The sequence below is a fragment of the Gracilinanus agilis genome, chromosome 6 (genome assembly GCF_016433145.1).
Source record: "Gracilinanus agilis isolate LMUSP501 chromosome 6, AgileGrace, whole genome shotgun sequence".
NCBI lineage: Eukaryota > Metazoa > Chordata > Mammalia > Didelphimorphia > Didelphidae > Gracilinanus > Gracilinanus agilis.
The window spans coordinates 14,546,069-14,569,403 of record NC_058135.1 but is presented as its reverse complement, the minus strand read 5'-3'; the positions used below and the strand labels follow the sequence as shown (position 1 = coordinate 14,569,403).

The following is a 23,335-nucleotide window of genomic DNA, read 5'->3' as shown; positions in this document are numbered from 1 at the left end:
TATTAATTTCTGGTTTTTCTGGAAGACCAATTATTCTCAAATTGTCTCTTCTAGACCGGTTTTCTTGGTCTGTCACTCTCTCATTGAGATATTTCATGTTTCCTTCTATTTTTTCAGTCTTTTGGCTTTGTTTTATTTGTTCTTGTTGTCTTGAGAGATCATTAGTTTCTACTTGCTCAATTCTAGCCTTTAGGGATTGATTTTCGGCTATAATCTTTTGGTTTTCGGCCATAATCTTCTTGTTTTCGGCCATAATCTTCTGGTATTCCTTTTCAATCTGGTCATTTCTTGTGTTCAATTTGGTTTCTGAGCCTCGCTTTCCAGTTGCAAGATTCTACCTTTTAAGCTGTTATTTTCTTGCCAGATCTCTTCCATTTTCCTCAAAATCTCAGATTTGAACTCTTCCATAGCTTGTGAGGAGTTTTCCTTATTTGGGGAGGGTCTGGATGGTTGTTTGTTCTCCTCCTCTGTTTGCTCGGTTGTCTGGATTTTCTCTGTGTAGAAGCTGTCGAGTGTTAAAGACTTCTTTTTTTTGTTATTATTCTTTCTCTTCTGAATTTCCTGTAACTGATTAGCCATCATTAGCCCAGCAGCTTCTCAGGTTTATCCTCGCTCTCAGTGTCTGTCTGAGATCTATTGGCTCCTGAGGTCTGAGTTCTAGTTTTTTCCAAGGTCAAGCCCCCTGGTGGATTCCCTTGCTTGATCCTCTGCAGGAGGTTCCTTTACAAGTCTCAGGGAGCTACTTCCACAGTCGTATACCCGTCTGCAGTGGTTCCCCACTTAGGCTTTAGTTCCTGGCTGTGTCTGCCTCCACCCACGCCTCTGCTCAGCCAGCACTCTGCGCCCAGCGTCCGCTCTCTGCTCCCGCGCGCTCAGATTTCGCGTGCGTTCTTGACTTAATGGGGTCCTAAGTCTTGCTGCTCTCAGGAACAGGTCCCGGAGCTGCCGATGACTCGATGGGTGCCCCAAACTTGCTCTATTTCTTTTTAGCTGGGTTCGGAGCTATAGGTGAGTGTGGAGGGGGTGGGGGTGGGGCGGTTGCTCAGCTCGCGATTGGGTGGGAGCCCTTTTTAGCCTGGAAATGTCTCGATTCCACGTACCTTCCACGCTGTGCCCTGTTGTGGGGTTCCTCCGTACGTCTGGACTTGTTTTTATGTCCCCTTGAGGAGTTTTGTGTGTTTCGGTCAGGAGAGGTTAAGAGCTGCTTCTTACTCTGCCGCCATCTTAACCCGGAACCTAAAATGTAATTTCTTGAGAGCTGTACAGTGCTCACAGTGCACTCCTGTAACAGCGCCTGAAAAAAAAATTTGACTTTATGGCTCCTGGAGAAAGAGCCTTATTTGGCCCTCAAAAGAGCCAGATATGGCTCGAGAGCCATACGTTGCTGACCCCTGGCCTAGATTAACAGTAGAAGAAATAGAATACCTAAATAATCCCATATCAGAAAAAGAAATTGAACAAGCCATCAAAGAACTCCCTAAGAAAAAATCCCCAGGACCAGATGGATTCACAAGTGAATTCTATCAAATCTTCAAAGAACAACTAATTCCAATACTATACAAACTATTTGACATAATAAGCAAAGAAGGAGTTCTACCAAATTCCTTTTATGATACAAATACGGTACTGATCCCAAAGCCAGGTAGATCAAAAACAGAGAAAGAAAACTACAAACCAAACTCCTTAATGAACATAGATGCAAAAATCTTAGAGACTCCAGCAAGTGATCACAAGGGTTATTCATTATGATCAGGTGGGATTTATACCAGGAATGCAAGGATGGTTCAATATCAGGAAAATCATTCACATAATTGACCATATCAACAAGCAAACCAACAAAAACCACATCATTATCTCAATAGATGCTGAAAAAGCCTTTGACAAAATACAACATCCATTCCCATTGAAAACACTAGAATGTATAGGAATAGAAGGACCTTTCCTAAAAATAATAAACAATATATATCTAAAACCATCAACAAACATCATATGCAATGGAGATAAATTAGAAGCCTTCCCAATAAGATCAGGAGTGAAACAAGGATGCCCACTATCACCTCTATTATTTAACATGGCAATTTAGCAGTGGCAATTAGAGGAGAAAAAGAAATTGAAGGTATCAAAATAGGCAAGGAGGAGACTAAGCTATCACTCTTTGCAAAAAATCCTAGAGAATCAACTAAGAAGCTTGTAGAAATAATCAACAACTTTAGCAAAGTTGCAGGATACAAAATAAATGCACATAAATCATCAGCATTTCTATATATTTCCAACACATCACAGCAGCAAGAGGTAGAAAGAGAAACATCATTTAAAATCACTCTAGAAAATATAAAATACTTAGGAATCTATCTACCAAAACAAACACAGGAATTATACGAACACAACTACAAAACACTTTCCAAACAATTAAAACTATATCTAAACAATTGGAAAAACATTGATCGCTCATGGGTAGGACGAGTTAACATAATAAAAATGACCATTCTAGGGGCAGCTGGGTAGCTCAGTGGAGTGAGAGTCAGGCCTAGAGACGGGAAGTCCTAGGTTCAAACCCGGCCTCAGCCACTTCCCAGCTGTGTGACCCTGGGCAGGTCACTTGACCCCCATTGCCCACCCTTACCAATCTTCCACCTATGAAACAATACACCGAAGTACAAGGGTTTAAAAAAAAATGACCATTCTACCCAAATTAATTTACCTATTTAGTGCCATACCTATCAAACTACCAAAAAACTTTTTTACCGAATTAGAAAAAACTATAACAAAGTTCATTTGGAATAACAAAAGATCAAGAATATCAAGGGAAATAATGAAAAAAAAAACCATGAAGGAAGGTGGCCTAGCAGTACCAGATATTAAACTATACTATAAAACCACGGTCATCAAAACGATATAGTACTGGCTAAGAGACAGAAGGGAGGATCCGTGGAATAGACTTGGGGTAAGTGACGTCAGCAAGACTATGATAAACCCAAAGAGCCCAATTTTGGGGACAAAAATCCACTATTTGACAAAAACTTTTGGGAAAATTGGAAAACAATATGGGAGAGATTAGGTTTAGATCAACATCTCACACCCTACACCAAGATAAATTCAGAATGGGTGAATGACTTGAATATAAAGAAGGAAACTATAAGAAAATTAGGTGAACATAGAATAGTATACCTGTCAGATTTATGGGAATGGGAAAATTTTTAAACCAAGCAAGAGTTAGAAAAAATTACAAAACGTAAAATAAATAATTTTGATTATATTAAATTTAAGTTTTATGCAAACAAAAACAATATAGTCAAAATCAGAAGGGAAACAACAAAGTGGGAAAAAAATCTTTATAACAAAAAACTCTGGCAGAGGTCTAATAACTCAAATATACAAGGAGCTAAAACAATTGTATAAAAAATCAAGCCATTCCCCAATTGATAAATGAGCAAGGGACATGAATAGGCAATTTTCAGATAAAGAAATCAAAACTATCAATAAGCACAAGAGAAAGTGTTCTAAATCTCTAATAATTAGAGAAATGCAAATCAAAACAATTCTGAGGTATCACCTCACACCTAGCAGATTGGCTAAAATGATAGCAGGGGAGAGTAAAGAATGTTGGAGGGGATGTGGCAAAATTGGGACATTAATGCACTACTGGTGGAGTTGTGAACTGATCCAACCATTCTGGCTGTCAATTTTGAACTATGCCCAAAGAGCTCTAAAAGACTGTCTGCCCTTTGATCCAGACATAACATTGCTGGGTTTGTACCCCAAAGAGATCACAGAGAAACAGACTTGTACAAAAATATTTATAGCCACGCTTTTTGTGGTGGCAAAAAACTGGAAAACAAAGGGATGCCCTTCAATTGGGGAATGGCTTAACAAATTGTGGTATATGCTGGTGATGGAATACTATTGTGCTCAAAGGAATAATAAACTGGAGGAATTCCATATGAACTGGAAAGACCTCCAGGAATTGATGCAGAGTGAAAGGAGCAGAGCCAGAAGAACTTTGTACACAGAGACCAATATTCTGAGGTAAAATCAAATGTAATGGACTTCTGTACTAGCAGTAATGCAATGACCCAGGACAGTTCTGAGGGATTTATGGAAAAGAACGCTACCCACATTCAGAGGAAGAACTGCAGGAGTGGAAACACAGAAGAAAAACAACTGCTTGAACACATGGGTTGATGTGGACATGGTTGGGGATGTAGATACTAAAGGACCACACCAATGCAACTATCAATAATATGTAAATAAGTCTTGATTGATCACACATGTTAAAACCAGTGGAACTGTGTGCTGTATATGAGGGGGGTGAAGGGGAAAGTAAAAACAAGAATCATGTAACCATGGAAAAATTTTCTAAAAATATAAAATATAAAAAAAGAAGCCTGGCAACACCCCTTCACCTTTGTATACATCATCAGGCTTTGCCCCACTTTTGGGCCTGGCACCCCCTCCTTACACTAGTTATCTTAGTATACATCATCCTTGACAACATCAGGCTTAGAAAGTAGGGTTCAGGCTCCCCCACTCCCCTTTTGTCTATCAAGTGACTTTCAAGTCATCACCAAGTGATTTCTTCTACCAATGAGAAGTATTTCCTGATTACTTCAACCAATCTACTTCTCTCTATTTTTTATCACTGTCTTGGATTATTTCACAAGTTATGATATTCTTTGGGATATAAAAGAAGTCCTCTCACAAGGCTGGGAGTCTTTTGGTCTTGACCAGAAGTCCAGCTTTATTGTGAGACTGAACATCTCCCAATAAATCTATTTCTTTATGGCTTAGAGACTTTGTTTATCATTTGCATTCCTGTGGTTAGAAATTACACAACAATGGATCCCTTTTGGGAAGATGTGGTGAATTTGGGTCTCTTCTCACCAAGGAAACCAAAAGTGAATGAAAATAAAGATGTAATCTGTTCCCATCCAACCAGTAAATACTTTTGCAAGAAGCCATTTTGGACCAGGATAGGTGCCAGTTACTGAGTTGGAATACAGAATGCAGGGGTGGCACGAGCTGGGATGAGACCAAAAAGTCGGTTGAGATGAGCCTATAAATTGAGACAGATTTCTAGCTTCAGGGTCTCAATCTGGAGATATGGTGGGAGGGTAGGCATCTCAGGATTGTCTCTTACCTAGGTTAACTTATATCTCTTAAGATTACTTACCTAGGCTGCTCACTACTCATCCAGTGCTAACATCATCCAGCTTTAAACATCATCAACAATATACAAATTTGCTAAACACCAACAAGAAGATCAACTCTGTTAAATCATATCTATTTTTACTTTGGCTTTGTCAGAAATCACAATTGCCACTCCTGCCTTCTTTTTCTCATTTGTTGCCCAAAAGATTTTGCTCGAGCCCTTAACCTTAAACTTGTATATGTCCACCCACCTCATATGTGTTTCTTGTAGACAACATTTGGTAGGATTTTGGTTTCTAATCCACTCTGCTATTTGCTTCCGTTTTATGAGCGAGTTCATCCCATTCACATTCAGAGTTATAATTATCAGTTGTGTATTCCCTAACATTTTGGTATCCTCTCCTAGTTCTAGCCCATCTTCTTACACGATTTCCTTTTAAACCAGTGGTTTGTTTTAGACCAGTCCCCCTTGTCCCCTTCCTTGATTTACTTCCCTTTCTACCCCCTCCCTTATTATTCCCCTCTTTTTATTTTTTAAGGCCTAATGAATTCCCTCCCTCCTCTCCTCCCCTCCCTTTTTTGATCTCCCCACTCCCCTGCTCCCCTTGGTTAATCCCTTCTGACTTTCTCAGTAGGGTTAGATAGAATTCTATATCCCAATGGATATAGCTACTCTTCCCTCTCAGGATTAATTCCGCTGAGAGTAAGGTTTAAATAGTACCTCTTAATGCTCTCTTCCTCTCCTTCTTATAATAGTATTTGTCCCCTCCCCTTCCCATGCCCTCTTTGTGTGTAATAGAATATTCTATTTTTCTTATTCATTCAAGTTTCTCTTGGTGTCCCCTACTATTCACCCCCCTCTTCCCCCCCATATCATCTTAGACCATTTAGTATTCCAACCTCTCCCTATGAATTATTCTTCTGATTACTATAATAGTGAATACTATAATAGTGAATAGAGTTCACTACAGAGAATTATACATAGCATTTCTCCACATAGGAATACAGATAATTAGATCTTATTGAAGCCCTTAAAAAGGCAAATTTAAAAAAAAATATGAGTTTTCTTTCTTTCCCCTTTGTTTCTTATTTACATTTTCATGTTTCTCTTGATTTTTGTGGTTGGATATCAGACTTTCCATTTAGTCCTGGTCTTTTCTGTGCAGATACTTGGAAATCTTCTATCTTGTTGAATGCCCATACTTTCCCCTGGAAGTATATAGTCAGTTTTGGTGGGTAGTTGATCCGTGGTTGAAGACCCAGTTCTCTTGCCTTTCTGAATATCATATTCCAAGCCTTGTGGTCTTTTAGTGTGGAGGCTGCCAGATCCTGTGTGATCCTGATTGTTGCTCCTTGATATCTGAATTGTCTCTTTCTCGCTTCTTGTAAAATTTTTTCTTTTACTTGGGAGCTCTTGAATTTGGCTATTATATTCCTGGGGGTTGTCTTTTCTAGGTCTAGTGTAGAGGGTGATCTATGGATCCTTTCAATGTCTATATTGCCCTCTTGTTGTAGAACTTCAGGGCAGTTTTGCTGAATAATTTCTTTTAGTATGGAGTCCAAATTTCTATTAATTTCTGCTTTTTCAGGAAGACCAATGATTCTCAGATTGTCTCTTTTAGACTAGTTTTCTTGGTCTGTCACTTTCTCATTGAGATATTTCATGTTTCCTTCTATTTTATCAGTCTTTTGACTTTGTTTTATTTGTTCTTGCTGTCTTGAGAGATCATTAGCTTCTAATTGCTCAATTCTAGTCTTTAGGGACTGGTTTTCAGCTATAATCTTTTGGTTTTCCTTTTCAATCCTTTTCAATCAACATTTCTGGTGTTCAATTTGCTTGTCAGTTCATTTGATTTCTGAGCCTCACTTTCCAATTGCAAAATTCTGCCTTTTAAACTGTTATTTTCTTGCCTGATTTCCTTTTGAGCTATTTCCCATTTCTCTAGCCAAATCTTTTCCAACTTTCTCGTCATCTCAGATTTGAACTCTTCAAGAGCTTGTGACCAGTTTTCATTATTTTGGGAGGGTTTGGATGTGATTGCTTGTTTGTTCTTCTCTTCTGTTTGCTCTGTTGTCTGGATTTTCTCTGTGTAAAAGTTGTTGAGTGTTAAAGATTTCTTCTTGTTGTTGTTAATCTTTCTCATCTGGGCTTTCTGATTCTGGGTTGCCATTTTTATCCCAGCACCTTCTCAGCTTTATCCTCACACTCAGGATCTGTCTGCGCTCTTTAGGCTCCTGAGGTCTCAGATCTGGTTGTTCTCAAGGTCAAGCCTCCTGGTGGTCCCCCTTGCTTGATCCTTTGCCGGAGGCTCCTTTACAGGTCTCAGGGTGCTGCTTCCACATTTGTATACCCATCTGCACTGGTTCCCCACTCAGGGTTTCAGAGCCTTCACTGGCGCCTGCATCCACCTCCACCTGCGCCTGCTCTCAGTGTCAGCGCTCAATGTCCGTGGGCGCGTTCTTTAGCCTTTTGGGGTCTTAAGTCTTGCTGCTCTCAGGAGCAGGCCCTGGAGCTGCCAATGACTCAATGGGTGTCCCAAACTTGCTCTACTTCTTTTGCGCTGGCCTTGGAAATGTAGGTGGTGTGTGTGGGGAGGGGGAAGGAGTTGCTCAACTCGCGATTTAGTGAGAGCTGTTTCACCCCTTTATAGCATGGAAATGCCCCGATTCCACATACCTTCCACGCTGCACCCTGGGGTCCCTCCATTCATCTGGATTTGTTTTTATGTCCCCTTGAGAAGTCCTGTATGTTTTGGTTAGGAGAGGTTAAGCTGCTGTTTTTTACTCTGCTGCCATCTTAACCCGGAACCTCCAACTCTGTTAAATCAAATCAACTTGAACATCAATTAATTAGTCAGGTCTTAGACCTTGTAGCAATCCAGGTATACATTAATTGTGATATTATTTTAAGAAGTATTCAAAAACTTAACTCTTATACTGCTAATGATTGATCTCTGCAATCCTGAGTCAAATTGAATGTTGACCTTGCCAAATCCCTAGCCCTTCCCTAAGGCTACACCCCAGAAGAGAGTCAATTATCTCAGTCTCCTTACTTTTCCTTCAATGATCAATTAACATAGGTATCAAACATCAGTAGATGCCTTAGGCCATATCCACCCTGGATCCTGATCTTAGCTCTACCTACTGTTTTAGGTTTTGGTAGTTTGCATTTTATGATGATTACCTCATAATGTTAATGTATCAGGCCACCAGCCTCTCCCCTTCCCCCCATACTGTTGTATGTAACCCCAATAAAAGTGACAAGACATCAGTTGGCAAGAGAGCTCTCAACCATCAGAGCTCCTAACCATGAAGCTCTTGACCATCAGAGCTTACTTGCTGTCTGTCTACCTTCTGCCAAAACTTTCTGTGTCTGCGTGTCTTTATTCTCGCCTTATGTTCTCTTTCCATTAATCCTTAACCCGTAACCCATTTTCACTCAGTCCTTGGTTCCCCTTTCTGAGTGTCCAACCCACTAGGAATCTTCGTGGAGTCGGTGGACGGCTTCAGACCTGACCAAGGCAATATGCCTGGCAGGCTTCAGGAAATCAGCTTCTCCTGAAAATTTCAGAAGATTTAATATAACTTCATTAGTTAGACAAAGTTTTAGGATTCATCCCTAAACCCTCTTTCCTCAATATTTTTTTCAAACCCTTACCTTCTGTCTTGAAGTCAATACTGTGTATTGGCTCCAAGGCAGAAGAGTGGTAAGGATAGTCAATGGGGGTCAAGTGACTTGCCCAGGGTCACACAGCTAGGAAGTGTCTGAGGTCAGATTTGAACCTAGGACCTCCCGTCTCTAGGCCTGGCTCTCAATCCACTGAGCTACCCAACTGCCCCCTTTCCTCAATATTTCAACCCATCCTTTTCCCTAACCTTGTTGATGATAATCATTAAATAAGTTAATAGAGAGAAGGTTGTACTGACCTGTTCTTTACTGAAGATTCCATGGGAAAGTTGTCAGTTTTCCTTTACATCATTAAATTTATCCAAAAGCTTATTGATCTTCTGTTATCAGGATCAACCAACCACAGTCAGAAATAACATCTTAAAATAGTTTGAGTTTATCAATCTTCATTTCATCAAAAGAACTAAGTTCACTTAGCACTGACAGTTGGGGAAACATCTTTTACTTCCTCATAAGTCAGCTTGTAAAGGTGGAATTAATTGAGTGAAGTGGCCTGTCAGCTAATTCAACACAAACCACATCCAGCTGCAAAGTCGCTGAAGCTTATTTATACACCATCTAGATAGGTCTCACAACCTCCTTTACGGCTTCATTTACCACCTTTTATTCTCTTCTCAGAAATGCTGAAGGTTACCAAGGAAACCAAAAGTGAGTGAAAATAAAGACATAATCTGTTCCCATTCAACCTCATAGAACCCTAAAAATTTACCCATAGACCTCCAGGTCTAGAATCTCCAGTCTACACTGTATTATGGAGGGCCAACTCATATAATGTATTATGGAGACCATGTTGTTCCTGAAAGGCCCTGCATGCGAACAGTGAGATAAACTCCAAATGGAATAATTCCTACAGCAAGTTAAAGTTTACAAAGCACTTTATAAATGTGGTCTTGTTTAGTTCTCACAGTGACCCTGTCAAGGGAGTACTATTATTCTCTCAGTTTTACAGATCAGCAAAGTAGGGCAGGTAGAGGTTAAGTAATTTGCTTAGCCACAGAGCATTTGAGTATCCAATCTAGGATTTGAACTCAACTTTTCCTGACACTCTATCCAGTGTCTATTCCACGATACTGCCTATCTGCCCAAGAGGAGAATGAGCTGGATTGCTTTTGCTAGTCCCTGGCCCAAGAACCCTTCACTTTAATGTTCTTTCAGGCATGCCGCAAATTTCATAGCACTGCAATCTCTGAAGAATCAAAAATGGTGGGTGAGCCAGAGGAAACCTGCTAGAGGTTTCTAATTTTGGCCGGTCATGAGAATGATGGAAAGAAAGCCAGTGTTGTACTGTCCTCTCCCTCAACTTCCCAACCTGTAAAGAGGCCCAGAGAAGCCACTGTGGGGACCGTTTGAGTCAGGTATTGACAAGAATCACACCAGAATGAATAAAGGGCAACAGGAAGCATGGAGGTCAGTTAGATTAGTGAGTAATCTAGGCACGAGGTAATAAGGGCCTAAACTAGGCTGGTCTGACTGGAGAAGAGATCCAAGAAATGATGTGGAGACCAGACAAAGCTTAGCAAGTGAGTGAGACTGAGGAGGCGAGGATGATTCCCCAGTTGGGAACCTGGGACTAAAAGGATGTTGATACACTTATGAAGAGGGAAGTTCAGAAGAGAGGTAAGTTTGACATGTTGAGTTTCAGAGGCCTAAGGGACATTTGATTCAAAATGTCCAGAAGGCAGTTGGAGATGCTCAGAGGAAAGGCTAGGATTGGATATATGGATTTCATAATTATTTGCAGAGATCACTAGGAGCTGACAAGATACCCAATGAGAATGAAGAAAAAGATGGTCCAGGACAAAGCCTTGGGACAACCCTACAGTTGGGGATTAGGGTCTGAAAGATGAGCCAGCAAAGGTGTCCCTGTATGGACAGATCCAAGATGAGCTCAATGGCATTGTGGGTTGCTGTTTCTTGAATCTTTCACTTTTCTTTTTCTCAATTGTGAAAACAATTTATAACATTAGCTTTCTAAAAGTCTGAGTCCAAATCTCTCTCCCTCCCTTCTCCAAGATTGTAAGCAACTCAATATAAGCTAATGGCATTTTTAAGTAACATTCTGTGGGACCACATTCATGGCTGGCTCACCAGATTCCATATTCTTCATAGACAACATCTGCTTCATAGGGTGCTGTAGGTCAGCTACTTACAGTGACTCCAGGAGGAAATGTAGGAATGATCTGTCTCAACCCTCACCCCCTGCATTGAGGGGTCCCTTTTTGGATCCTGAGGGCCAGTCAAGCAGGGCTACCTGGTCCCAGCCTCTCCCACCCCAGTACACAGGAAAGCAGGGCCAATCCCATGATGGACACAGGTCAATCTTTTAGTAGGAATGCCTCATCTTCTATCATTCCAAGGCCCACAAATTATTTGCCTTCACAAAAAGCCCATGGGCCACTGGGTAGTTCAAGAATTATGACCTCAACTGCACAACTTGGGAAACTGAGGACCAGATTTAAAGCTGAGATGCTGGCTCAGGAAACCTCACTCATTTGCTCAGGGTAAAAGAGTAGGTATTTAATGTTTGTGGACTGGTGCCATCTCTTCTCCAGGACCTCACAAAGAATTGATATTTGTGGCTATAAGTGGGGAACCTCACTAGCTTATCAGCTGCAGAAACGCAAAGTTCTGTCTCACACCCATCTGACCAGGACTGTCAATCTCTTTAGCTTCTGAATGCTGAACCTCTAAGGATACATTCATTACAACTCCAAGCCCAGGGTAAATTGAGGCATCCCCTGCCATAAACCATAAATAGAAGCAATGCCACTAAAATAAGGGGAGCAGAAACCACAAGATCCTCTAGGTGATGCCAGTCTTGTTGGACTTGGCTCACCTAAGGCAAAGGGTCCTGTCGAAAAGAACAAACGAGCCAGAGACACTTCCCTTGGGGCCAAGCTTAATTTATTGAAGTTCAAGAAAGGGAAAAAGAGCAAAGATATGTCTTACAGAACACAACACGAACAGAACAAGCACGAGCAGCTGTGGGCACCAACAGCAACAAGTATTTAGAAGGGAATCAGCGATCTGAAACACCCTTGACACCAGGGCAATCAGCTTGGCCTCGGAGAGGCAGGTCAGTGGCGCCTAATGGCACTTCCTCCCCACCCCCTCTGGCACTCCCTTCTGGGCATACCAGCTTTCCTGGACACCCTTTGCCTTTGCCACTCCCCCTGCCAGTGCCCTTCCCCCCCCCAACCCAGCCCTCCCCCCACTACTTCATAGTCATCTCATCTTATCGGCTACATTTAAGCTATGTACAAGCTGCTTCCTGTCTGAAGGGAAGCTCAGGGAGGGCACTAGGCATAATGCCTGCCTACAGAGTAGGATAAATTGATTGGAACCCTCAAATTTCCTTAGCAATGCCATAGACAGTCATTTTAGTAGGACTAGGCTTCTGAGGGCAGGGGATCTGATGCGTGAATCTCAGCATCTCAACACTTAGCAGGATCCCAGCCACCTAGTAAAACCCTACAACAAGCAAAGAACCCTATTCTACTTAAAGACCTCCAAGGAGAGGAATCCGCACCACACTTCCTGACACAAATCATCCCTACACCCAATCCACCATGGACCTCCTGGGGCAAACTGTACCTAGACCTAACTCACCATGAACCTTCTGAGGCAAACCATCCCTAGACCCAATCCACCATGGACCTCAAATTAACTCCTGACTCTTCTCACCTGAAAAATAGCTGCCTAGTTAAACAAAATCACCAGTGTTTAAAAACAACAGAAGAAAACAAAATACACATTCCCTACTACTCAGGAAGGAGATAGGGGCCAGGACTAAACAAGCTCATCTGACCAAGAAAACAAGGGCCCTTCTCAATTTCAATTCTGCCAGTGAAGCCAAGATGATTCCAGTTAAACTATCTATCCAGCTCTCCACCTCCAACACACTTTTTAGAAATGAGAAAGGTTCTTTAGAAGTTGAGTTGTTGATAGTATAGAAATAGGTACTTTCTGTTTGATGCAGTTGTACTATTTGCTTTTGTCCCTTTGGCCAGTCCAGGAATGACAAGCAGCACAAGGACTATCAGAGGCTGTGGAATCACAGCCAGCTTTATCAGAACCTTTAGCCCCAAGCCTGGGACCTGAGAAACTAAGTCTTGACAAAATGATAGGGAACAAACAGCTGAAGAAGGCAAGACTTGGGTTAAAAAAGTCAAAGAGACTCTCTAGGAAAAAAAATTGGAATCCTAAATCACTTCTTGATGGCTTAAATGGGGTACCACACTTCCCCCAGTTGAGGGGCTTCATCCTTTCAAATGGCTCGGGCCATTTACCAGCAAGTCTGGGCTCCCCTAAAAAGTTCACTCCTTCAGCTTCTAAAAGACATCCCTTGTTGCCCCAGTCTCCCCACATTGACATCCATTCCCTGCCATGCCCAGAAGCTTCACTTTCTACAGACAAACCCAATCCAATTAGTTAGCTACAAGCTTGGGAAGTGCTTGAAAAACCTACCCCTATCAGCAAACCCTACAGGGCGAAGGAGTAAAACTGTATATATGAAAGAAGGGGTGTTGGGATCCATTTTCCATCTACTATTTAGAGCAGTCCCTCAAAATGAAAACCAAACTGGAGAAGAACTTCTCCCCCGGGGCTTGGTGGCCACCTCGGCTGCGGGATGCAGAACAGAAAGAGAGGCAGAGGGAGGGCAGACGTTCAAGGGGCTGGGCAGTGTGCATCCTCTGAAGCTGCCAAAACTACTTGCCTAAGGCAGCAAACCTCCCTAAAGACAAGCCCATGTATTCAGCCCACCAACTCTTAGCTATATTACAGAACTGATGCCAAAAAGTGTTACAAGCAATCATCCACCTCTAAATGTTCAAAGAGGTTTTCTTCCCACAGTTCTTAGTACATAGCTTTTTAAAGAGAAAATGACCCCAAAATAAGAAATTTGCATCTGAAGGTTTTATTCATCCGCCTCGTCTTCTTAACGTCTTTTGGTGGTGGCAAACCCTAGAAGGAGAAGAAGAAAAATTCTATTAGGTTTAGCCCAATCTCTTTGGGCAGCCGCCCAGCAAACCCTACCTGGTGACACAGTGGGACGGCCGTTTTCTAAAGGACCAGAGGCTTAACGTCAGCCCCTGATGGGGCAGAGGTAACAGGCATACCACAATGCCCCATTTAAAAGTACATTTTCTAAAGTCAGTGTTGACCAGACTTCCACCGAGTGCTCCAGATAAGATGGAAGGGTCTGCATTGGTTTCGATGACCTGTGCTCTAAGGACCATGTGTGGGAAGTCCCAGTTGCAGAAGGAGGGCTAACCATCAAGGCTCCTAACCTACCTGACGTGGTCCTAGTCCCCGTGTTCGAGCCCGAGGAAGAGCTCCGGGAATTAGCGGCAGCGGATGGGGGCACCGGATTGTTCCAGGTGTTGAAGTACGGGGGAGGATACGCAGGATGAGTCCAAGTGTTCGACAGGGGCGTGGCCCTAGAAGGCAAGAAAGGAGAACATGGATTTCCCAGACCCCCGTGGGGGCAAAGCCCCGCTGCCGCCGGCCCTTCAGGGAGGCTCGGCTCCAGAGGGGCCAGTTCAGACCCAATTTCAGAAACAGCTTGTTTTAGGTTTCAAGTTAACGCGTGGTCATTTGGCAGGGGGTAAGGTAAGGGTGAGGGGATTCAGCCCATGTTTACTGAAGAGCACGTTCAGGAATAAAGTCTGAGCCAAGCAGTGCTGGAGCCCAGCTGCCCCTGCCAACTCCAGATCTCAAAGGGCAGCCACTCTAGTGACCGTTAATTGCACCTGGCTGTCTGACGGCTCTGCCTGGCAAGCCTATTGGCATCGCATCGGTCTGGTCAGTGCTTTGGAGGGTACTGCCATGTTATTGTATTGGAAAATATCCCTTCAGTATTTAAGTTCTTTGGGATCTCCTTAAGGAGCAGTCTGTTTTCCGTTTGTTGGCTCTGCTTGAGGCTGGGTCCCCCTGTCTCTCCCAGGCCACTCCTGAGCCTCATCCTACTGCCCCTCAACATGGCTGATTTTTCTCTTCCTGCTAGGGTGATACTATTGTTAAAATTGACCAGTAGCCTAAAAGTTTACTTATATGATTAGTCTTTACAAGTAACCAGTTTCTAGTTTTATCAGGTCTGTAGTGGTTGTATTTTCCAATTTGTCTACTTCTAATTCCAGGGGTCAAGATTTCTTCTTTTGTGCTCATTTTGGTAAAAATACTCATTAATACATGAAGGACAAAGAAAAGACAGACATAAGTGGAGAGTTATAACAATATGGGTGAACAATGAATGAGTTAAAGAACAAATCTAGAAATAATCGTTGTGAAAGGATGATTCTAACAAGGCTGTAGAGAGCCGTAAACAAATAATTTGATCTGTAATTCATATCAGATCCAACTATAACTAATGATTATAACCAATTTATAACTTTTTTCATTATTCAAAGTTTTCCTGTGTAATAAATCATGTTATTTTGAAGAGAAGGGGGATATGTCGGGAGCTATTAAGAGAAATTAGAATCTCAAGTAGATATTTTTATCTGGACCCCCTCAAAAGATCAATATAGACCTGCAGAGCCGTGTATTTGGCTTTTCTCCCTTTCGGGTTTGAGAAATGGAGTGGGCTATCTAAGATAAAAATCTGAGATTCCTCTTTTGATTCCTTTCATAATTCTCACCTTCCTTTAAAATGCAATATAGTCTTATTGAAAAAGCTTTGGGCTCTCAGCAATCCAGCAGAAGGGGGGCTAACACTGTTCCCCTTTGACTGAGAATACAGATGGCTGGTACAGCCAAGGTCGAACCCTTGGCAGGGCATTTTGCCCAGAATTAAAGTAAAATAATGAGACTCAAAAAATTTGTTTAATACCATCAAGGCTGAGAACTTCAGGGGCTTTCCGACCTAACAAGATGTCCCAGGCTCCACTTAAAGATAACACATATAGTTGATAGTTTAGCATAGGTTTTTTATCTACACCTGGAGACTTCTAAGACTTTTGATTATAGTAAAAATACTACTCTCTGTAATTGTGGGAAACTTTCTTGGGCTTTTGGGGGAAGGGGATCTTTAACTTCCTTTATAATAAATTGGTGACTCCACTATATCTCGGAGCATTATGAGCTAACAAGCCGTGCTTCCAATCTGTTTCGTTCTTTGCATCCGACGACCACCCTAGGCCACTCAGATTAGTCTCTGGTTATAGAGCAGGATCTCTATACAAAGCTATATATACCTCTGGGAGGTAGCTAAAGCAGTTAAAGACTAACAAAATAGAAAGAGATGATAAATGAACTGAATATGCAGTTAAGGAAATAAAAATCAATAATACACACACAAAAACACCAAAATAAGCACAAAAGAGGAAATCTTGACTCTTGGGTGGTCCAGAGAGGGAAAGTCCTTGCCCCAGCTCACACAATTGGTTGGCACAAGAGCCTTGACTCCAAATCTAACTCCAAATCCTCAGCTCTTTCTCCAGTACCAATCCTGTTATATATTCATGAAACTAGAAGAATAGAGCATCAAATTCCAAAGATGGATACAAACCCTGAAAAAGATTCTCAAAGTCATAGCACAAAGGGAAGAGGAGGCACAAGTGATTAAGGCCTACCTGTTGTTCCCGAACAAATAGCCTAAAAGGCCACCAGTCCCCAATCCAGTCCAGAATCCTGGGCCAGAGTGGCCAAACGCTTGGGGACCCGTGAAAGAATTGCCAAAGCCCCATCCGGGTGTGCTTGATGCTGATACAAAGAGCAAAGAGAAGTGTTAGCCCCGCATCCCTTGCCCAGGGCAGCTGCCCCCCAGCTTAAGAGGAGGCGGCCTTCAGAAAGTCCACTGCCAAATCAGCTCTACCCTGAGCCAATGCTCTCCATGAGAACCAGTTCCCAGAACAGCACTCTGTCCAGGCCCTCTGACTTCCAACACCCCGTGCTCTTTTCTCTATAGCACATGGCTCGTCCCTATTCCAGGGACTGAAGGGGAAGTTTGGAAGTAAAACAAAATGTGTCTTAGCTCTCCCTGTGCCCCTGCTCCCATTCCCTGCCCCTCTTCTCCAGGTCCTTCCTGACCTTCAGATTCTCTAACTTGGCCCCCTTAAGCTGGGCCTCTGCTTCTTGATTGGGAAAATGAGGGATTTGGACAAGGCTATCCTTAAATTTCACAGGATCGTGGACTTACTGCTAGAAGGAACGCTGAAGATCACCCACTTTACACATGAGAAAATGGTCCCCACAAGCCACATGGAGCCACGGCCAAGGCTTCAACCTCCTTACAGTCCCACTGTTAATCCTGGGGATCGTGGGGTCTTCAAAATGCCCTGGAACCCACCCCATCCAGCGAGCTCTGAGGGACGGTGACCATCAGCCCCTTCCCAGGGCACAGCAACGGTCACCACACTCACAAGAGTCACTGGACGCCATCCCTGGGGGAAAAGTAGCCCGAGAGACATACCTGTGAAATAGGACTTGAAGCCTGGGGGAGGAGGAGGCGGGGGTGGGGACGCCTGGAAGAACCTCTGGTGGTCCTGGGGATGCTCAGTGTAGGGCGGGGGGAGATCCTCATTCTGGGCTTTCAGGAAAAGCTTATAAACACCCAAGGCCAGCACTAGCAGGATGACGACGGCCAACAGGCCTCTGGTGCTGGAGGGCACGGGGGAATCCATCTTCTCAACGTACCCGGGGAAGTAATTGGAGCCGTAGGTGTTGCCGTGGCTGTTGGCGTTGCTGCCGGCATCTTTGTATTTCTTGCGGCCTTGCTCGGTCAGCTCCAGGTTGAATTCTAAGCCGCAGGAGCCCCGGAGCACGTAGGGGTCGTCCGGGTAATCGTAGCCTTCGCAGCTGACCGCGGTCTTGCCGAATCGGTACGAGGTGTCCAGTTCAGCTTTGCACTCCCACTGTGGAGGGGCAAAGAGAGCAGACCCCGTCCTGGTCCCGTTATCTGGGAAGGCTCCTCCCACTCCCCAGAGAGGCTCAAGCGAACGTGCGCAGGGGGACCTTCCCTCTCTGGCTCCAAGGCTGAGCAACACCCTGGCTTTCCCTTGAGCGAAAGGGAGCCCAAACTTCCTGATTCTTTAGAGAGAAAACCTATTTTGCCTTTTTGGGGGGTAGAGGTGGGAGGGGAACCAGAGCCTGGGGTTCCAACAGCCAGGGAAAAGTAGCTTCTTTTCATCTAAGCTCCCCAGGCCTGGGGAGATGGGGAGGGAATCCCCCCGAGAAGCTCCGTGACTTGCCCACATCCACAGAGGCTGAATAGACATGGTGTTTCAAAGAGGATTTAAAGGTCAGGGTGCTGAAATCAGAGGATCCAGTGTGGATTCTGAAACAAACTCCCTGCGTGACCTTAAACAAGTCATTTCCCTTTTGGAAACCTCCGTTCTGCCTCTGTTAAATAGAGGCAGTCCAGCCTAGAGATGACGGGCCAGTTGCCTGCCAGCCTGGATCCCAGGACCAGCTCCCTAGGGGTGGTCTCCCCACCCCGCCTGCCCCTCTTCCCAGCCCTCCCGTGGCTAATACCTGCACATCAAAGCCATCCCAGCCCTTGTTGCGACACTGCACGATTTCTGGGATGTGAGCAGGGCAGCCGGCAGAACCCCCGAGGCACTGCAGCTGAGGGATGGGTGCCGTCCTCCGGGCAGTGGTGAAGCGGTCTCGGTGGAGGGTCAGGGCCTGGATATCACGGAGCAGAATTTTCTCTATAGAACAAAAGGGACACACATAAGCATGATGGAGAGGACACGAGGTCCTCAGCCTGGCTGCCACACAGGGCAGCTTCTTGGTCACGCCTGGCCACCTCAGCAGGCAGCAGAGCCCCCATGGCCCAGGGCTGAAATGAAGCTCGTGGACAGACCTGACGACTCGCAGGCATCAAGTCCAAAGCCCAGCCTCTCTAGGGAGAAGCCAAGGAGTACAGGGTGACAATAGGGCCACATCAGCTGATCTCTGGGCTTCCTTCCAGCTTGAAACCCACAGATCTGGGCACCTAGGTCAGATTACAAGTAGGGCCTGGCAGATGCCACCACAAAGCTATGGTCCAGCACAGGGACTCGCCTGACTTGGCCTTACACAAAACATCTCACACAGGAAAGAATTTTCTTATGTGGAAAACAGGCCATCATACAAAATATGATTAAAAAGTGGTCCCTGAATAGGAATGTCAGCTAAGTGCAAATTATGATCTCTGAATGTAATGGAATAAGATTTTCCTGTAAGAAATGCCAAAAAAAAAAAGATTGTTTCAGAGAAACCTGGGAAGATTTGTGTGAATTAATGTAGAGGGAAGTGAGCAGAACCATTTATATAAGGTACAGAAACAGTGAAAACCAACAACTGGGAAAGAATTAGGAATTCTTGCAAGCACAAGGAATACTTACTACCCCAGAGGCATTTTCTGGACCTAGCCAGTGTAATTTGTTTTACTTAACTATATTCATCCTAAAGGTTTTGTTTTTCCTTTATTTTCCCTGTAGAGATGTGAGAGGAAGAAAGGAAGGAAAATAAATGCTTATGGATTGAGAAAAATAATATAGCATTAAAATAGAAGAAGTAAAAAAATAAATGATTGCTGAGGTGGAAATTATGGGAACTGTCTGGGAAAGTAGCCATTCTACTCTAGACTTTGGGATCAAGAGAGAAAGCAAATCTGGGTATAATCTGAAATACTCCCTTGGCAAAGCAGATTTCAGAGGGTTCAGGAGAAAAATAAGTAGAATTCCATGGATTAAAATGCTTCAGGGGAAGTCAGTTCTAGTAAGCCTGGGAGAGGTTCAAGCATAACATTCTGAAGGCACAAAATGAAACAATTTCAATGAGAAAAAAAGTTGTCTGTTAAGGTGGATGTGGATGCACAGGGAACTCACCAACCAGCAGATTTTTAAAAGAAATGTAAAAAAGATGGAAGCAAAGCTAGGAATGGAGAAATGAAATGAAAGCCTGACCCAGTCCTAGAAAAAGAGTATCAGGATAATAAACCACTTCAACAAAATTAGAGGCTACAAAAATAAACCCTTCAAAATCAACAGCATTTTTTTGTAGCTCAATAACAAAATCCAAGAAGCAATAATTTTTAAAAAAAGAAAAGTTCCAAATTATTATAAATTGCATAAACATCTGGGCATCGCTCTAACAAAGCACGCAAAAGACCTGAAAAGACTCAATCACAAAACGCTCCTTAAGAGAAATTAAAAAACAACTTAAACAGTAATAATTTTGATTACATCAAATTGAAAAGCTTCTACACAAACAAAATGAACACACATAGGATAAGGAAAGAAAAAAGGTCAGATAGGGAAATATTAATCTTTGTATCAAAATCTTCCAATAGGAGTTTGGGTTATGTAACAAAGATAATCATTCTATTTCAAAAGAAGAAATCCAAAGCTATCTATAGCCAAATGAAAATGCTCCAAATTACTAAGAATGAGAGAATTGCAAACTTGGGCAATGCTGAGGTTCATCCTTATGCCCATCAGATTGGCAAAGATGACAAAAACAAAAATGACTGATTGCTGGAAGGACTGTGGGAAAACATGCACAATGATGCAATGTTGCTGGGGCTGTGATGTCATTCAACTACTCTGAAAATTAATTTGGAATTATGCCCCAAGTCACTAAAATGTGCACTCTTTGACCCTTCAATTCCACTACTAGGCAGACACATCCCAAGGAAAGAGGTAAAGTAAAATCCATACAAAGAAATCTATAGCAACTTTTTGTTATAGCAAAGAACTGGAAACAAAGTGGGTCCTCACCAACTGGGGAATGGATGACCAAATTATAGCATATGAATGTAATGGGATACTACTGTACCACCAAGAAATGACAGGAGGGAGAAATTCAAAGAAACCTGGGAAGACTTGCATGAACTGATGCAGGGTAAAGAAAGCAGATCTGAAACAATGCATACAATGACTACAATAATGCAAAGGGAATGACCTGGAGGGGCACAATGGGACTTACCTTTTCCAACATGGCCCAGCAGAGAGCAGAAGGAAATGTAGGAGAGGGCAGACAAGCAGGGCAGTCCTGCTACTATATTGTGAAATTTAATACACACTTTAAAACATATAGGCCGTACATAGCAGAGATTCATGCTTTAACAAATACTGTGTGAACATAACCATCATTTCCTCTTTTCTTTTTCAAAAACAATGCTCTTTTTCTGTTCTTTGTAAACTGAAATGGGTGTGTTTGTTGGGTGTTTTCTGGCATATACTTGGGTGCCCATGTTGTCTCCTCTAGTGTGTCATCTCCTATGATAATCTGTTTCAGTTTTTGCCTTGGTAACTCCAGCACCTAGCATAAATGCCTAGCATGTAGGAGACACTTGTTGACTAAATTCATAACATATTTTTTTAAAAGTTCCACTTGGGACACTTATTGGCTGTGAGACCTGGACTAGTCACTGAACATCATGATTTCCTTATCTGAAAATGAGGGAGTTGGTTCCCTTTCTAACTGTAAATTTATGACTCTTAATTCATTTCTCCCCAGAGCCTCAGGAGACACTTTATAAACCTTGAAAGTCTACAGAAATTACAATGCTTGTTACGTGAACACATAAATCAGGGAGGCAAATTGAGAAAGGCTAGGAAGTGTCTGAGAACAGGTTTGAACTGACTCTATCCATTGTGCTACTTAGCTGCCTCATATATGAATTACCTTTCCAGAATGATGAAGTGCTGGATTTGAAATGAGAAGCCTATTGAGAGTACTTTTAAAAAGTGGCACCTGGAAATGATTTTGGGATGTCTGGGATGCCCCCCTCACACACTTTAAAATATGAGGTTGCCAGATTCCTGGTCAGAGATGGAACATACGTAGCAAAGACGACTAAGAATATATTTACTAGGTACTTTGCAAATCCACTCATAAAAGCTTTCAACCAAAAAGAATGGAGGAAGAAGAAGAATTATATATCCCCTCCACCTCGATTACATATGTACACACACATACACGTATATGAATGTATATACATATATATATATATATATATATATATATATTTTTAAACCCTTGTACTTCGGTGTATTGTCTCATAGGTGGAAGATTGGTAAAGGTGGGCTATGGGGGTCAAGTGACTTGCCCAGGGTCACACAGCTGGGAAGTGGCTGAGGCCGGGTTTGAACCCAGGACCTCCTGTCTCTAGGCCTGACTCTCACTCCACTGAGTTACCCAGCTGCCCCAGGCAAGGATATTTTGAAAGCATCCATTTGGGCCTGCATTTGGATCTGCATTTGAAGCAGACTAACCATTTGGTGTTTAGTGTTGAGGTTAATAAAAAGAAAACCTCCCAAGATTATCAAAAGAAAGAGCCAGTCTGGACCCCTAAGGTTTTCAAGTTGTAGAAAACTCCTGGGGACAAAAGGTTTCCAATTAAAGTTGTAAACATATTTTGCATCATTGTATCTCAGTTGCAGCTAGAGAACAAAACGAAAAATAGGAAACCTCCCAGTGTCTGGTAAGTTGGCAGGTGCAAAGCCCCCCAGGCAGGAGCCTAGGAATGGGGTTGGGCAGGAAAGTGGAGGTTTAAATGGCATGCAGGGGTGGGGGAGAGTTTTAGAAGAAAGAAAAATACTATGTGGGTGGGTGGGGAGGGATTGGCTATGGCCAGAAACAGGGGCGGGAGTAATGGGCACTCAGCTAGGAGTGGGGGAAAGGAGTTATACATTACCTTAGGTTGTTGCAGGCAGGAGCAGCTTCAAGATTGGGGCTGGGGATGGTTCAGCTGGGGCTGAGCACAATCAGTGCCCACAGTGTGGCAGGTGGCCAGTGAGTGAGGCCCCAGATTTGAGGGAGGAAGTCCGGGAGCTCTGAAGTGGAGAGGCTTAGTAGGGGGAAAGGGAGGAAGAGAGAAAGAGTAGCAATACAGGAGGGAAGCAGAGGTGGGAAAAATAAAGAAAGATGGAGAGCACAGAGGAGAGCAGCAGTGATAGCAGGGAGGAGGAAAGCCACTGGAGGAAGGAGAAGGAGGAAAATGGTGAGAGTGTGGCTCTGAGAAGAGCTCACAGCAAGGAGAAGGGGTAGTGATCAGCTGGAGGAGCTAGGCTGAAGAAGGGAAAAGAGGGGACAGCTAGAGAAGCTGGGGAAAAAAGCAAGAGATTTCAGCAGGGCGTCTGAAAAGAAGGATAAGGTGGAAGAAGAGGAGAGAGAAGGAGGAGTATGAAGGAGGAAAGAGGAGGGGGGACAAGGGATGAAGAGCAGGAGATGGAGTGGAAGCTGGAGTGGGAAAGGAGCTGCTAGAAAGCAGCTTCTTGCCTTTTTTGTGGGCAGGTAGGGCAGGGAGCCTGGGAAACTGGGCAGGGGGAGGCAGTTCCTATTTACCTGAAAGGTAATTGGTCCCTTCGTGGGTCATCAAATGAAATGACTGAAAAAAAATAAAGCAGATGAAAGTCAAGAGAAAAGGGTCTTTAATAATAAAAAAAAATACCTTCAGTCCTGCAAACTCCTCAGCTCCAAGTCTAATTCAAAAGCCCCTCCCTAGCATGGGATTGGTCCATTTATAGACCAATTCCACGCCAGGAAGTAGGGGGGAAGGAACCT

The 23,335-nt window shown here is 43.2% G+C and overlaps 1 protein-coding gene across 1 annotated transcript in view; it reads right to left on the bottom strand.

The window, feature by feature from the left end:
* Positions 1-11,723: 11,723 nt before the first annotated feature.
* SARAF (store-operated calcium entry associated regulatory factor) overlaps positions 11,724-23,335 on the bottom strand; it is a 61,473-nt gene continuing 49,861 nt past the window's right edge. Inside the window, exons 2-8 of the mRNA XM_044681118.1 lie at positions 23,117-23,159; positions 18,645-18,683; positions 18,311-18,489; positions 17,250-17,691; positions 16,411-16,540; positions 14,132-14,277; positions 11,724-13,801 (exon numbers count right to left, since the gene is read on the bottom strand). Of these exons, the coding sequence (XP_044537053.1) occupies positions 13,776-13,801; positions 14,132-14,277; positions 16,411-16,540; positions 17,250-17,691; positions 18,311-18,489; positions 18,645-18,683; positions 23,117-23,159 (1,005 nt within the window). The 3' untranslated portion in view covers positions 11,724-13,775. The remainder of the gene's footprint in view (positions 13,802-14,131; positions 14,278-16,410; positions 16,541-17,249; positions 17,692-18,310; positions 18,490-18,644; positions 18,684-23,116; positions 23,160-23,335) is intronic.